This window comes from Alosa pseudoharengus, unplaced genomic scaffold (assembly GCF_046254945.1).
Source record: "Alosa pseudoharengus isolate Yale_2024_CS ecotype anadromous, Long Island Sound unplaced genomic scaffold, YU_APseudo_1.1 YU_APseudo_1.1_scf_4, whole genome shotgun sequence".
NCBI classification, from domain to species: Eukaryota; Metazoa; Chordata; class Actinopteri; order Clupeiformes; family Clupeidae; genus Alosa; species Alosa pseudoharengus.
In genome coordinates, this window is record NW_027468774.1 from 21,314,361 (window position 1) to 21,329,315 (window position 14,955).

General features: G+C 44.8%; 1 protein-coding gene across 1 annotated transcript; it reads right to left on the reverse strand.

Annotated features, from left to right (window-relative positions):
• Positions 1 to 289: 289 nt before the first annotated feature.
• On the reverse strand, positions 290 to 3,746 carry nfil3-6 (nuclear factor, interleukin 3 regulated, member 6). Its single transcript, XM_076265269.1, has 2 exons — positions 3,556 to 3,746; positions 290 to 2,451 (listed from the first exon to the last, which is right to left on the reverse strand). Exon 2 carries the CDS (start codon positions 2,395 to 2,397, stop codon positions 1,123 to 1,125), a length of 1,275 nt encoding a protein of 424 aa, XP_076121384.1. The 5' UTR covers positions 2,398 to 2,451; positions 3,556 to 3,746; the 3' UTR covers positions 290 to 1,122.
• Positions 3,747 to 14,955: the final 11,209 nt, after the last annotated feature.

Below are 14,955 nucleotides of genomic sequence, written 5' to 3' on the forward strand. Positions count from 1 at the left end.
TGCAGCTGTTCGCCAGACTGAGGACGTTCACCATAATTACAAAAATCTGATTTTGTAATGTGATTTGAAATGATTATGTTTCACCACCAAACTACTGTTCCCTACTGCACAGTATGCCAGAGAGCACGGCACTCTTAAAGGCACAAGCTACTCTGTTGCCATTTTCCCCTAACTATGTGTCAAGACTTCTTCATTAAGTCACAACTGATTAATTTAAAACATTGTAGGCTCTAGGTTTAATGTGGAGTCATTTGTATTCATTGAAAAAGACAAATGTCAAGGTCAAGAGTATTTTAATATGTATTTATTCACATGTACAAAACTCACTACATAAGCTTACAAGACACAAGACATGACAATTACCATCATCAAATGTAAAGTTTACAGTGTGTGTGCTGTAAACTCAGGTAATTTTCAGATTTCCTGACACACACACACACACTCACACACAGTGTTTGAGGGCATCTTAGACCCCCTGCTACACTGCCTCCAACATCATTCCTCTTAGCTTCAAAGCTGTGCTTTTCAATGGAAAGTCCACTAGAGTTCAGTTCAAATAGTGCTCCTCTCTTATCTTCAAGATGGCCCTGGAACACCGGCATGTCACTCAGATACGTATATGTTTGTAATCAAGTACTACAAGGGGCCAGTCTTTTCAGTGTTGGAGGCGAGAGTGAACAACGTACGTAGCTGGCACTGTGCTGCCATTTGCACTGGGACATACAGTATTCAGTACATACACGGTCAGTCGAGTGTGACACAAGTTAGTGACTAGGGCAGTGAGAAACAACAGTGTTACACAAAATATTTCACATAAGAACTTATACAGTGAGGAGTGTGTTAGGCAGTTGATAATTTTGTGATCTCTTGTTTTTTTTTCCCTGTCTTTCTTATCTCAGATTCAGCAGAGGTAGTGTTGTGACAGGTCCAGTCCATTTTTGCTCTCTTCTTTTTGTCCACTGTTTTCCTACCATTTATTCTCTTCACCCAGTCCCTGTGTGCATGTTGAGGAGATGAAGAAGGCCAGGTCTGTTTTTTGTGAGGTGATGTCAGATGTTGACCAAAGGTGTCTCTGAGTTGGGGTTGGGGTTGGGGGTGCGATGTGTTGGTAAGGGGTGCACATTAGTTGGTTTTGGACACCAACTGTGAGGAGAAGAGCCTCTTCAGCTGGGCCACCTCTTCACAGAGAGACGACAGCTGGGACTTGAGCATGTGGGTCTCGGCCTGACTCGAAGGATCACTCGGCCCCTGTCCACCACCACCAGCGCTGGGGGCTGCGTGCTCTCCTTCCTGGGACCAGAACCCTGCCACGGTGCCTTCCCCTCCATCAATGTGTGGCTGCAAGGGGCCCCTGGTTATGGTGGTCGGGTGTGGGCTGCCGCGGCTGTCTCCTACTGGCGTGTCGGAGCAGCCGGGAGACTTGAAGCGCAACTTGTGGGGGAGGCACTTCATGCTCTCGCTGCACTCCAGCTTCCCCACGACTTGGGAGAGCTCCCCAGACAGATGCAGCGCCATGGGGGAGCCTGCCGGGCCGGCCGCGTGGTGCAGCAGGCCGTCACTGCCGCCAGCGGTGGCGGAGTGGTGGAGGTGGTGTAGGTGGGCCTCGCAGGCCTGGTCTTCGGCACTGGGCCGAGGGGACAGCTTGATGTCGCGCTCTCCAGCGAGACGCTCCTCGAAGAACACGGGGCTGCCCACGCTGGAGCCGCCTGGAGTGGAGAAGCCCGAGTCCTCGGACGACATGCTGCCCGCGTCGCCCATGGCAATGTCACCTCTGCTGGTGACGCCACCCCCAGTGCCACCCAGGCTCCGAGGCCCCAGCTGCAGGCCTGAGGGCTGAGACGGGTGGAGAGAAGGCAGGTAGCAGTGCTGGGCAGGGGGGGGCGACTGGGCAGTGAGGGGCAGGATGGGTGTGCTGGACGGGTCCTTGACGAGGCCGAAGCGGAACTTGAGCGCGAGCAGTTCGGCCCGCAGCCGAGCGTTCTCCTCCAGCAGGGCGAGCACGCGGCTCTCCAGTACCATGTCGTTGACGCGGCGCTTCTCGCGCGAGCGCTTGGCCGCTTCGTTGTTCTTCTTGCGCTTGTCCCAGTAGCTGTCGTCCTTCTTGTCCTGCGGGATGAACTCCCGCTTGCGTCTGGCCGCCGCCTGGCTCTCCGTCTCCTCTTGCTCCTTGCGCTTGAGTGCTGTGTTGCGCCCCAGCAAGGAACGTGCCAGGAGGCTGCTGGAAGTCAGGATGGACACGGCCTCATCTGTGAACGTGCGCGCCTCGTTCGGAGAAGCCATTTCTAGCCCGCGGACCCCAGGTGCCATGGGGGTGTCCAGGACCTGCATCCCCAAACTGCCGTGCTCTCTCATGTCTTGGGATTCTTCGGGAAACACCCCTGGTGCAGTGAAACTCATTGATCAGGTTGTTGCAGCTCAGCAAACCTCACTTGCGTTTCACAATAGTGCCACCTTGTGGGGAAACAGCGAGAAATACAACAAAAGAGTCAGTCAGGCAGTTGCGTAAGATCGGTTACAACATTATGTAACTCCCCTTCAAGTTACTGGAGCTACACTGAGGAGCACATTACGCGAAATGACCTAATGTAAAATCAACGAATCGGATCTATTTGCGAGCTGACCAATTATGCTAACCATTAACTGTTTTTCAAGAATTACTCGTATCTGCCGTGAAGTAGCTTAGTGGGTTTAGCTAATAATTGTATGCTTTCTTTTAGTAATGACAAACTGTCGAGGATTTCACATGGACGATTTGCGGATGTAAGAGTAAGGTCCTGTCTACAGGCCAGTGTCTTTTTGAAATCACCACCTGTTGTTTAGCCTACTTTCAAAGGATTTGTCAAGGTGTGAGAGAGAGAGAGAGAGAACGCGCTGTCATATCCCAGTTTATCGTATGGTCATGAATGCAGGGTTTAGTTGAATATTAGTTGACAAATATTCAGTTGAATATTATTGATTAAAACGCTTGTTTGTAGGCGAATCTGTTTAATGATGCGTATTGAAATGTATCCTAACCAAACCTAATATAAAATATAACTAGCCTACTTATACATTAGCCCCATTCCCCAGTAAAACCAACAAAGCCCAACGTGGATCTGTGTTGACCGATAGACCATAACACTCAAATATTGTACGACACGACGATCCAGATTGGCTACGTATAGACTATTCTCGAAATTAAACTGTTACAGTGTTAAACAGATTTGTCGTGTCCATTCACTTCGTTGAACTTGAGCAGCCTATACGCTATTCTTACGATGCGTTAGGCTACGCTGTTCTCTTATTAGGCTGAATACCACCCGCTACACTTATGACCGCAGATGGCCTCTATGACCAAAGTTATAGGCGTTATGCAAAACATGGTGGCACGAATACATAAGCGACAGAATAGATGTAAAACTGTTAACTGCCAAAGTATGAAAGGATTTGATGCCGATGTAGAAATACAAAACGTAGTCTCGACTGGCAATACATTTAACTCAAGTTGTCTTTCTTAACAAACAAACGCAGATTGGCATTATCATTAAAGGCTAAAAGTGTACACAATAAACGTACCTTATATGAGCGAGTGACCATCCAGTTCACGATGATTAACAAAAGGTCTACTTTTTAAAAAGAAATCCTGAACAAAGCGCCTGCAGCAATGGATTCAGTGACAGCACTACAACAAATTCCACTCTACAATATCCAGTGGCGAATGTTACATGTTGTTTTCGCTGCTGCAACCCTTCATTGGTCCGTTCTGATTCGTCCGTGATGCCGCAGCTCCTATTTGTGTCCTTCTATGTGAAGTTCAGGCGAGGACGACCGCTATCCCTGTATGAACCGCGTGGCTTCTCTTGCTAATTCGCAGGGACCGCCTCTTTGGTTCCGCAGCCCACCCCGCTTGCAGAAGACCCGCCTATTCTAGAATAACACATACATTTTCTAAAATCATTGGTTAATATTACTCGAACACCCTCTCTCTTGTCCTCACAGAATAGTTCAGGAGTCCTACGACTATTTCAGAAAACTAGCAGTCCCCGTTCAAACAGGCCATTCCTGTAGAAAACCCATAGCCCAATTACATGCCCGCAGGTTGGCCTAGGCCTATGCCTGCTTTATAAAATAGGATGATAGGGAAAAACATCATTAGGCCTACAGTTAAGCATTCAATAATGAATACTGAATATTAAATGATAATAATATTAGCCTATAATTAATGTGCAGTAAGCAATATTAAGGCATGGCTGCATGTGACATTTTTACAGATCAAGATGACATAAGACATAATAGCTGTTTTGAGGCTATATGTTTCTTGTTAATAAGCTTATTGAATAACTTCCTGATTAGTGGAATTTTGTGGAATGATGCATCATTGTATGAAATTTGCAACAATGTGACTCAACAATCTCTAGCCTATAAGTGACGTCACACTCTGTCTGCCACTCGTTCTCTGTAGCTGATCGAAATGGCATACGCCTAAAGCTTTGATGTAAAGCTATACAGTATGTTTAGCTGAATGCATGCCAAGTTTCGTGGAATTCCATTCATGGGCCATGTCAGCTACACACACACATAAACACACACATGCATGCACGCGCACACACACACACCCACACACATATACATAAACACACACACAGCACACATATACGCTCACACACGCATGCACACAAACTGGCAATCACACACTCAAGCATAAGCACACACACACAGGCACGCACACATGCACGCACATACACACGTAAACACACACACGCACTCCCGCACATGCACACACACAGGCATGCACACACTCACACGCACACACACACACACACACAGAAACACATCCACACACATGCACATGCACACACACACATAAACACACACCCCCCCCCACACACACACACACACAGAAGCACACACATACACAAAAGCAAACACACACTATGAACACGCTCATTTACATACACATAAGCAGGGGATGGAGTAGGAGATGGAGACAAATTGACTTGCGTGATTTGCGTGATTTATTTTTGCAGAGAGAATGTGCAGGACTGGTTCATAGTTCTACTACACCACCTAGCCCAGCTGCAGTAATAGAATAGAACACTGGAGGATAGAATAATTTGCGAACCCGTCTTACTTATTTCTAATGAAGTACTATGACAGGCAGAATTTCCATTCTTTTGAATGGTGAGGTAGGTTTAGGTGTAGGTTGTGTCATTAAAATCTGTAGGTCTACCTTTCGGTCTATTGTGTGGTATGTAATTAATCATGACATTTTCAAAGCAACATTTATCTAACAAAAGAAGTTTGGTATCAAATATTGACAGACGTTTCAGTAGCCCAGCAGCCTAGAAGAGACCTGATTGATGATTACAAATTACTGAGAGGCTAGTTTGATGATGGAGGGATATGCTGATGCTACGGAAAAAAAACATTATAGACCTAGCCTATTTGCTATAGGTTATAGTCTAAGTAGCCTACTGTGTATTTGCCATTGATCAACTAGGATTGGTTTCAGCATCATAGCCTATTATATCTAAGCTATAAAACAAGGTAAAACTGTTTTTCTTGAGGATATTTTGGCAAAATGTTCAGTCTCTGGACACAAAAACAGAAAGCTAGATTTGGCCATGTTGTCAGCTTTACAACAGACAAGCTCAGAGGCATGTTATTTGGCATGTTTGAACAGTTTAGGGCTACACATTGGTTGCGCAACTTTCTATCAGAGTTGCTTATTCATGGGTTTCATCAGGTCCCTTTCCACAGGTGTATTACTGTAATCAAGCACCATGCAGTCTGCATTCATAATCTAGGAGCTTGATTTTACACACCCGTGGAAAGGGATCTGATGAAACCCATGAATATTGTACCAGTTTGTGTAACTGTTGAGCAGATTAAGCCATTTTTACCTAATTGCAGGTAACACTCATAGTGTTACATGCAATCTCTAATACCTTATTATTTCTAATCTCTAATACCCTTATTACTTTGACACCTCTATTTAATGCCATTGGCACTGAACACAATGATTGGTTCACACAGCTCTTGTCTCACGGACATGTGGAAAGCTCTCTTTTGCCCCCTTTGTTTACTAAAGTTGCTAATCTGGTGTTTGCAGACTCAGTGTGGTCTGTCATAAACGTTTAGACAAGAACGCGCTCCATCTGGCTCCAGTACAGTGCTGCCCAGTTGGATTAGATCATTTCCCATCTCCCCTCACTATCCTATTGACACATATTATTAGGGCTTTGGGATGAGGGCATCTCCCCAGATACCTCAAGAAAAGAAGTCTTATTTTGTGAACGTATAGGAACCAGGGCATTTCATGATGCAATCTGTATTGGTCCCTTGCTATGTCCAGACTATCTACTCCAGACACAGGTTGTTTACACGCTATTTTTATTTATTTGACATCATGATGTGCAGTGTTTATGCTTGGGAATTAAGAAAACATTGAAAATCAGCAAGCATCTTATAGTAGTGAGGCAGTTATGCCTGAACAACAAATGTCTCTAAAATGGCTTTATTGACTCATATGAAACTGCACGAGCAAAAATGTGTGAGATGGTAATTCTGTAACCATCTGCAGATAAACCTTTTTAAAAAAAACATGACGTCTGTTTTTCAAATGGTAATGTAAAGCCACAATAAGCAATCTTGGCACTTCATCTAACTTTCCTTTAAACCAGCGGTCGGCAACCCACGGCCTTCGCAGCCCTTTTGCCCCCTCCCAGTGGCGATATTTTTTTTCTTATGATTGTTGTAGGCCTAAAGTCATTGTCCAGTTGTAAGAAAAACATTGTCCAGTTGTAAGAATGTGTAGCCTATATTGAATTAAAAAAATGTTTTACACTTTGTGAACATAAATGTGCGTCATGCTAAACAAACAAGTGTACTGCTATTCTGTAAGCGAAATGCTCATTTATCAACAGAAAAGGCTTATACAAGTATGTGAATACTACAGTAATGTGTGTTCAAGAGGAAAGCTCAAGGCTAAATGCAAATTCAAAAGCTCAAAGCAGTGTGGCTGTATTTAGCCCTGAGAGTTTCTTCATTGTATGGCAATTCAGATTCTCCAGCGCCAAATGCTTGCTGGTATTTGTGTATCACTCAAAGCCAGAGCTGACAGCTACCATGCCTGGCCGTGGGTCAGTTGGTTCCAGGTTATAAATATTTCTGCCCATCTAAATTCTAACTAGATGACACTGCTGGGCTGCCAGGGCTAATGCCAGTCCCTGTACTCCTGACAGGCTCCTCTGAGAGCTATGGAAACTCAGGCCACGTGTAACATCATACGAAAACTATAAACATGGATTCATATTGTGTGTGGAGGTCAAAAGGTCAAACCTATCTAATCTTGTAAGTGTGTCAGCTGTGAACCCTATGAACTGCCAAGCTGCTGTCATCTGCTCCATGGTGGACCTTTGCTCATGTATTCTGTATTCTGAGATCGGCCAGCTGCCACTGAGAACTAGGCCATCAAAGGAACACACCAACTTTTAGGTAAATTAGCTTATTTGCCGACTACCCCAGAGCTAGATCAGAGGACCTTGTGTGTGGGGCATTGCATCAGACAGAGACAAGAAGGGTATGTATCCTGTTATCTAACCCGCTCTTCTCTTGCAGGAACTCCCTGGTGGCTCGCTCTAATAGGTGCCTCCATGACACTGTGGCATGTCACCAACGGAGGGACAAGTCTGCACATGATGTCTGCTCTGCGGAGCCCTGACCCACTGTGCTACTTTACCTGTGACAGCACTTCTGCCCGGCTCTTCTAAAGCTGTCCGACTTCCTGCACTGCTTAATCAGAGACACTTCCTCTATGTAACAGTGAACTAGTCCCCAGTGACCAGAATGTATTTGCAATGCCTGCCTATTAAATGTGATTACACTGTGTTTAACCCTCTCAGGACTGTATTGTTCAGTTCATTCCCATACACCCAGTCATTAAGACATTTCCTCCCTTGTGACATAATATGATATGAAATAATACAATATAATAGAACATAATACAATATAACACCATATAACATAACAGTTGAGTTGTACACTGTACACCAAAACACAGACAAACATAAAACAAAAACCAAACATGCTGTTCTAATTTGGAGACATAGATACTTGAAAAGGCCTAAGGATAAGTGATGTTATATGCTCTCTTTATCAACTTGGATCCAAACACTCACAGCTCAGTGAGGCTGTGGGGCAGTTTAGGTCACTGTCCTCAGAACTGGCTGCTTCTTAATGGGTGACGTTTTCATGGTCCGCTTCTGATGCACAGCTGCTCCAAGCGTAGGCAACGCTTCAATAAAACATCATACTTACATAACACTCTAGTCCATCCATGACATTATATATGTATAAGAGCCTAGATTATCCCACCTTTGATGAAGGTCCTGTATGTTTAAAAACAGATCATGTGTAAGTGGTGTGTGGGTGGTTTAACCAGGACCATAATCACTATTCAGCATCCCATCTTTTACCCCAGCACCTTGTACTAAAAGAGCTGTGAATCTATAGATTTTGGTAATCCATACTCACACACATACAGTACAACCTCCTCCCCCTGACACACACACACACACACACATACAAGTTTCACGTACATACATGGACAGAATATCCTCTGATCTGGGAGTAATAAAAGCCCAGTGATGCATTTGAGGACCAAAAGGACCCTGGGACACCACAGCATTCCTCACATTTCTATTTCTGGAATCCTACATACGTCAGAATGTTGGCATGGCAACCCCTGGCAGTTGCAAAGACAGAGGTGGAGAGTTATAAAATAATAATAAAAAAGATAATAAAAAATAAAGAGACCATTGATGATGAATCCTGGCACATAAATCAGGTTAAACAGGTTTCTCAAAGATCATTACTAAATAAAGTTAATCTTGTTATGCAAGATATTCATTTCTGCATTTGATTTTCTTGTCTTTGCATGAATCATTGGTCTCTACGTAAAGGTCAATTGACTGCCGCAGTGGTAACAAGACACTTCATAAATCTGCGTACTTACCGGGGTTAAGCCCTCCTTGCTGCCAGATGGCTTGCAAGTCACAGAGTGCACATAACCTCAATAGCACTTTTGCTCTCTTTAAAACAGCCCTGCAGACTGTTGAGCAATGTTTATCATCTCCATACAGTAAGGCCTTATCAGTCTGCTCAAAGCAATTGTTGGTCAAAATCCTGTCATCTTTTAAGGTCTCAGTCCAACGTTCCAAGAGCTGACCACTCGGTTGAAGTTTTTGCATCAGCAGAAATGCATCATGACAATACTTACTTAATGTTTCATAATGCATTAATAACTGCAGTACACAACATTTTTTATTTGGGTAAAAGGGACGCTGTTCTTTTGCCAATGGAATGTTATGTCAAATAGGCCACTGGAAATACAACAGGGGCTTTTTTCAATCAGCCATCTTTTCCAACATACACAGAGAGAGAGAGAGAGAAAGAGAGAGAGAGAGAGAGACAAACACACAGTGTTATTGGATCTCCCTGTGTTCTAAATTACAGTTTGATGTTTTTACGCAGTGTGAGGCTGACTGCTTTGTCCCCACAGATTGCTTGGCTCAGTCCACCATTCAACAGCGTAAGAAAAAAAACTGTCAATGTTTGGCTCTGGGTTAGCATTACATGATTGAAAAGAGGGTAATGTTACTCTATCTTGCACTGGGCAGAGGGGACATGAGGTGAGCCACAAACAGAGAGAGAGAGAGAGAGAGAGAGAGAGAGAGAGAGAGCACTATACGGGTTATGCAACAGTACCATCCTCTTGCATAATACATTCATAATCAGTCCCAAGGACAAATATAGCTGGCCTAGTTTCCGGCTGGTGCATGCTGACGATTCTGTGTCCTGAACATTCTGTGCAACACGCACCATTTCCTGATGTAACTGGGTTACTTCTGTAGACCTCTCCTGCATTTAGATTGGGTCAGGGAGATGAGAGTGGAGGGGTGCTTTGTGTGTCTGTGTGTCTGTGTGTCTATGTGTGTGTGTGTGTGTGTGTGTGTGTGTGTGCATGCATTGGTGTGTTTTCATATTTCATTCCACTCCAGTGACTTTGTAACAAAAACACGCAGTTGGTACATACCATCCCTCAAATTCTCCCTGCAGTCGTGTGATGGTTCACATTATTATCACAATCCTGCTGCTAGAGAATCAACTTTAGCGCAGCAGAGTGTGTGCATGATATGTGGACTGAAGCTTTGCATCTGATAATCTTTTCCCGTTGGTTTGAGCCATTAACGAGAGAGTCATTTTCTCACCCTCCAGAGTCTTTAGAGTGGGGTTGGTACATGGGGGTCTTAGTGGGTCTATTCAGATCCCGACCTCTACCACCAACGTTGACACCATAATCCCACAAACAAAGTAAATCCAACCACGTCCTTCTGAGAAACAAGGGGGTGCTGGGGGAAAGATTTCCAGAACCTTTCAGTGAAAGGTGCAAATGATTTTTTTTCGCCCTGGGAGTTACATAAAAGGCTTCTTCTACTACAGCAAAATCCTCATCCAACTGTCATAAATAATTTCTGGAATTTTCAGAACCACACAACTTGATTGTCTGGTGTCTCAGTGTCAAGCATGCCATTTTCTGTATTATATTATATGATATAATATAATATAATATAACATTATATTATATTATATTATATTATATTATATTATATTATATTATATTATATTATATTATATTATATGCTTTCTCTGTAATTGTTGCTTTGTGTACCTATGTCCACTCTTTCATGCATGGCTGGGTGGTCACAGGTCTGTTTGCCGAGGGGGATATGTCCCCCGCAGTGCTGAAGAGACGGCCGTCGTCCCCCTCACTTTTGATTAGAAAAAAAAGCCTTATAGGTACGCTAAAGAAATAATAACCTTTAGGTTTACGCTAGCTGTAGGCCTAAAACTCCCCATTAACAGCATCACATCACTATCCACAGCCAAGACAATTTCATATTCACTCGGTTGGATATCTGAAGCCAGTTTGTCTACCAACCATCATAAAATAATCCAGGCTAATCCTCAAATTATTATAAATGTTATTTCCTTAGGCTAAACAAAGCACAGGACCTTTATTTGGGACAGGCTGGTATTCAAGGCAGGCTTTTTTTTTATTTATAACCTGACGGGGCAGCCATGGCCTACTGGTTAGTGCTTCGGACTTGTAACCGGAGGGTTGCCGGTTTGAACCCCGACCAGTAGGCACGGCTGAAGTGCCCTTGAGCAAGGCACCTAACTCCTCACTGCTCCCTGAGCGCCGCTGTTGTTGCAGGCAGCTCACTGCGCCGGGATTAGTGTGTTCTTCACCTCACTGTGTGCTGAGTGTGTTTCACTTATTCACGGATTGGGATAAATGCAGAGACCAAATTTCCCTCACGGGATCAAAGAGTATATATACTTATACTTATATGCTTTCGGTTTGGTTTGGGATTTAATTTACTTTTGGACTGTTTGATTATATTGATAAATGTTGGGACTGATGGGCACTGAAATCTGGGGGGTAGTTGATGGTTCACTATTACGTTTCATGCAGTTGAAAAAGTGTCTAGATTCAGCCGTGCCTTGAACCGGCAACCCTTCGGTTACAAGTCCGAAGCGCTAACCAGTAGGCCACGGCTGCTGAATCTGTCAGTTGTTTTGGATAAGCATCAGCTAGATGACTAAATGTAAATGTAAATTCTTCAATTATTCTTAATTCTGATCACACTACATGAACTTGAATGAACATGAATCCTCCTGACCATAGTCAGTTTCCTGCCACCTCTCAAGTCTCAGTCTCATGTAACCCCTTGCTCCCAGCCTACACGTTGCCACCTCAAACTGTCCCTGCAGCAATGGCCCGCTCTGCCCAGTCAGTGTACCAGTCCCGCAATGTGCAGCCTCACCACCTTACTTCTGTGGCCCCTCCAGGCCATTTAGCTCCTCCTTCAGGCCGATTGCAGTCATATAGAAAGGTAGAAGGTCCCTCATTTCCTTATCTTACTAGTGAGGATGAAAGCCAGTATATGATGTTAAAGATGGCCCTATCTAACCTGTTAGACCCAGGAGAGTCTGAGCAGTATAAATACCACATCTTACTGGATCACTTAAAGGTAGATCAGGCGAGGCGACTTGCATTAGCTTATGTCCATGCCCAAGATCCCTACACTCAAGCTATTCGGGCCCTAGATGAGCGTTATGGTCAACCCAGACAGCTTGCTCTGAGAGAGCTCCGGGCTATAATGGAGATGCCGGCTATCCGGATAGGTGATGGTAGAGGTCTAGATCAGTTTTCCCTTAGAGTACAGGCCTTAGTGGGTCTCCTCCAGTCCATGGGCCACGAAGGCCTCTCTGAGCTTACCTGTGGCTCACATGTTGAGAGGCTATTAGAGAAACTACCCAGTGAGCAATTTTGCCAGTTTAAGAGAAGCATGAGTTTGAGCAGACCAGGTCCCCTTTCCTATAACCTCCTAGCTTTCTCCTCCTGGCTGCGACATGAAGCCCGCTGCCAGCCCAGAAGGGAGAGAACCCTTCAGCCTGTCCGGCCAAAGCAACCACCCTCTCTCCCCTTCAGAGCTACAGCCATACTCCATGGTAGTAAGACTTCCTCTCAAGTGAACTCCCCTAAAGTCCAGATTGCTCCTCCTAAAGCCAGTCCGCTTCCCCCCAACTCCTCATCCGAACGCTGTCCAGTGTGTGCTTACTGTAACTCCCCTGAACATCATGTCAGTAAATGTGAGGACTTCCTCCACCTCACAAAAGATCAGAGAACTAGTTGGATCAAAGAGCAGAAACGCTGCTGGCGATGTGCACGAGACCACTTTGCAACCCAGTGTGATCTGAAGGGACGCTACAACCAGTGCAATGGGAAACATCTGCAGGTCCTATGCAACATCAACCAGAGGCAAGTGCAGAATTTCTACCTAGACCATCCTAGCGATTGCAATAAAGTGCTGCTGAAGGTGGTTGATGTGACCCTGCGCAATGGAAACAAGTCCCTAGACACGTATGCCATATTGGATGATGGGTCCGAACGTACGATCCTGCTGTATCCTGCTGCCCAGAAACTTCAGTTGGAAGGAGAGCCTGAGAGCCTGACGCTGAGGACTGTGAGACGGGATATCCAGACTCTTAACGGTGCCGACGTGTCCTTCACCCTCATTCCAAAGGCCCATCCAGAGAAATCCTATGCCATCAGGCACGCATTCACTGCTGACCAGCTTTCCTTGTCCGAACATTCTCACCCTGTGAAATCCCTCCAGCGGTGCTATGCTCATCTCCGGCAGATTCCCCTGAAACAACATGATAATGTAAGCCCTCTGCTACTCATAGAAGCTGATCATACTCACCTTATCACTCCAACCCAGCCTGTAAGGTTAGGCCCTCCTGGAGCCCCTGCAGCAATCAAAACCCTGCTGCTTGATGCTGGGTATGTCAAGAAGTTATCCTCATCTGAAGTAGCTGATGCTCCCGAGTCTTGGTACCAGGGTTGCCAGATTGGGCGGTTTCCCGCCCAATTGGGCGGTTTTGCAATCTATTTTGCGGGCAAAAATGGGTTTGGGCGGGTGTATAAAAATTGGGCTGGTTTCGGATCAGTTCGGCGGGTTTTTGTAGCCGAAACACAGGCACTTCAGACCCTTCTTCCAGCGACCCTCTCTGGTCAGCAGGCAGCAGTCTCTCACTCACACACCCTCTGGCTGACGTGCCCCCTAAACTCACAACAGACACTCTCAGCTCACGTCACCTTATGTATCGAAACATGCATTCTAGCTATATAAATGGCATAGTGCATGGTATTTCCATAACCGCGAGATATGCGCACAATGACGGCAATTAGTTGTTAGATATCCATAGCAGACAGTAAAGCCCAGCAGTAATTTATCTAAAATAACACATTTTAAGTACCATTCATGATGTTGTCAAATATTGAAGTTGTGGGAAGTTTAAGCTGTATGTTTCTTTCGTCCCCCATGTCGTTTCCTTTATCCCGGCCAGGAGGGACGAATGAAACAAAACGCACGTTCGATTTCTCCTTAAATAACTCCTGAATGGTTTAGTTCAGAGCTGAAAATGCAACTGTATTTGACAGAGGACAGATGTGGGTTGCTTGTGACAAAATATTAGCTTTCTGTGTTTTACGATGTCTTTGTAAATTACGTTTAATTAAAAAGTGTTTCAGTCCGGTTCTCCCCTACTGCGGCGCAGACCGCCCTTCAAACACACAGCTCGCGGGGTTTTCAAATTTAGCTACCTGACTGACAATATCAATATGCCAAAGTGGGCAAAGATCATTTTCTCATTACAGTCAATCTCTTCATGAGGGTGCACACTGCTGAAAGATTACCTACGAGACAGGATGGACTTACCCCTTCTTTCAGGGTTGATGGATGTGCGCACAGGTCTTGCGCGAATGGCTTGACATAGGACTACGGCCCACGTTCTGTCCAGCCCGACAGTTGTTGAGGAAGTTTGACAAAGCCTACTAGAACTTTTTAATTATTTTTAGGCCTAATAACAATTGCTCAAAGCAATTTTCACGAAGGGCCTAGGCCATAGGCCTATGTTTTTTGTGTAGAGATGGCCCGCCATGCATGAACGTTCTGCTTCTGCATGAGCGCACTGACACCCCTGTCCGTTCAACGCGACTTTCATGAAAACTCTAGGTTAAACTGCCTGTCAGGTAGGCCTACTAATTGTTCTAAATTACAGGTTTCAAACTCAAGTTTGCCTTTAGCCTATATCTGGCTTATGAAAATATTTTTTGCGTGCAGTTGCCATGCATGAACGCACTGCTTCTGCAAAGAGCGCACTTACACTGTCCTAAATAGCCTATGTTCAGCGCGATTTTCATGAAAACTCTAGGCCTAACTGCCTGTCTCAGGGAATAGATAGCCCCTATGTATTAATTAATTGTTCTAAATCACAGGTGTCAGACTCAAGTTTAACTCAAGCCTTTAGCCTACATTTGGGGTAGGCCTATGAAAATATTTT

What these genes read in the sequence shown, in the direction of transcription:
- nfil3-6 (XM_076265269.1), bottom strand. Translation starts at nt 2,397, where the DNA reads ATGAGTTTCACTGCACCAGGGGTGTTTCCCGAAGAATCCCAAGACATG.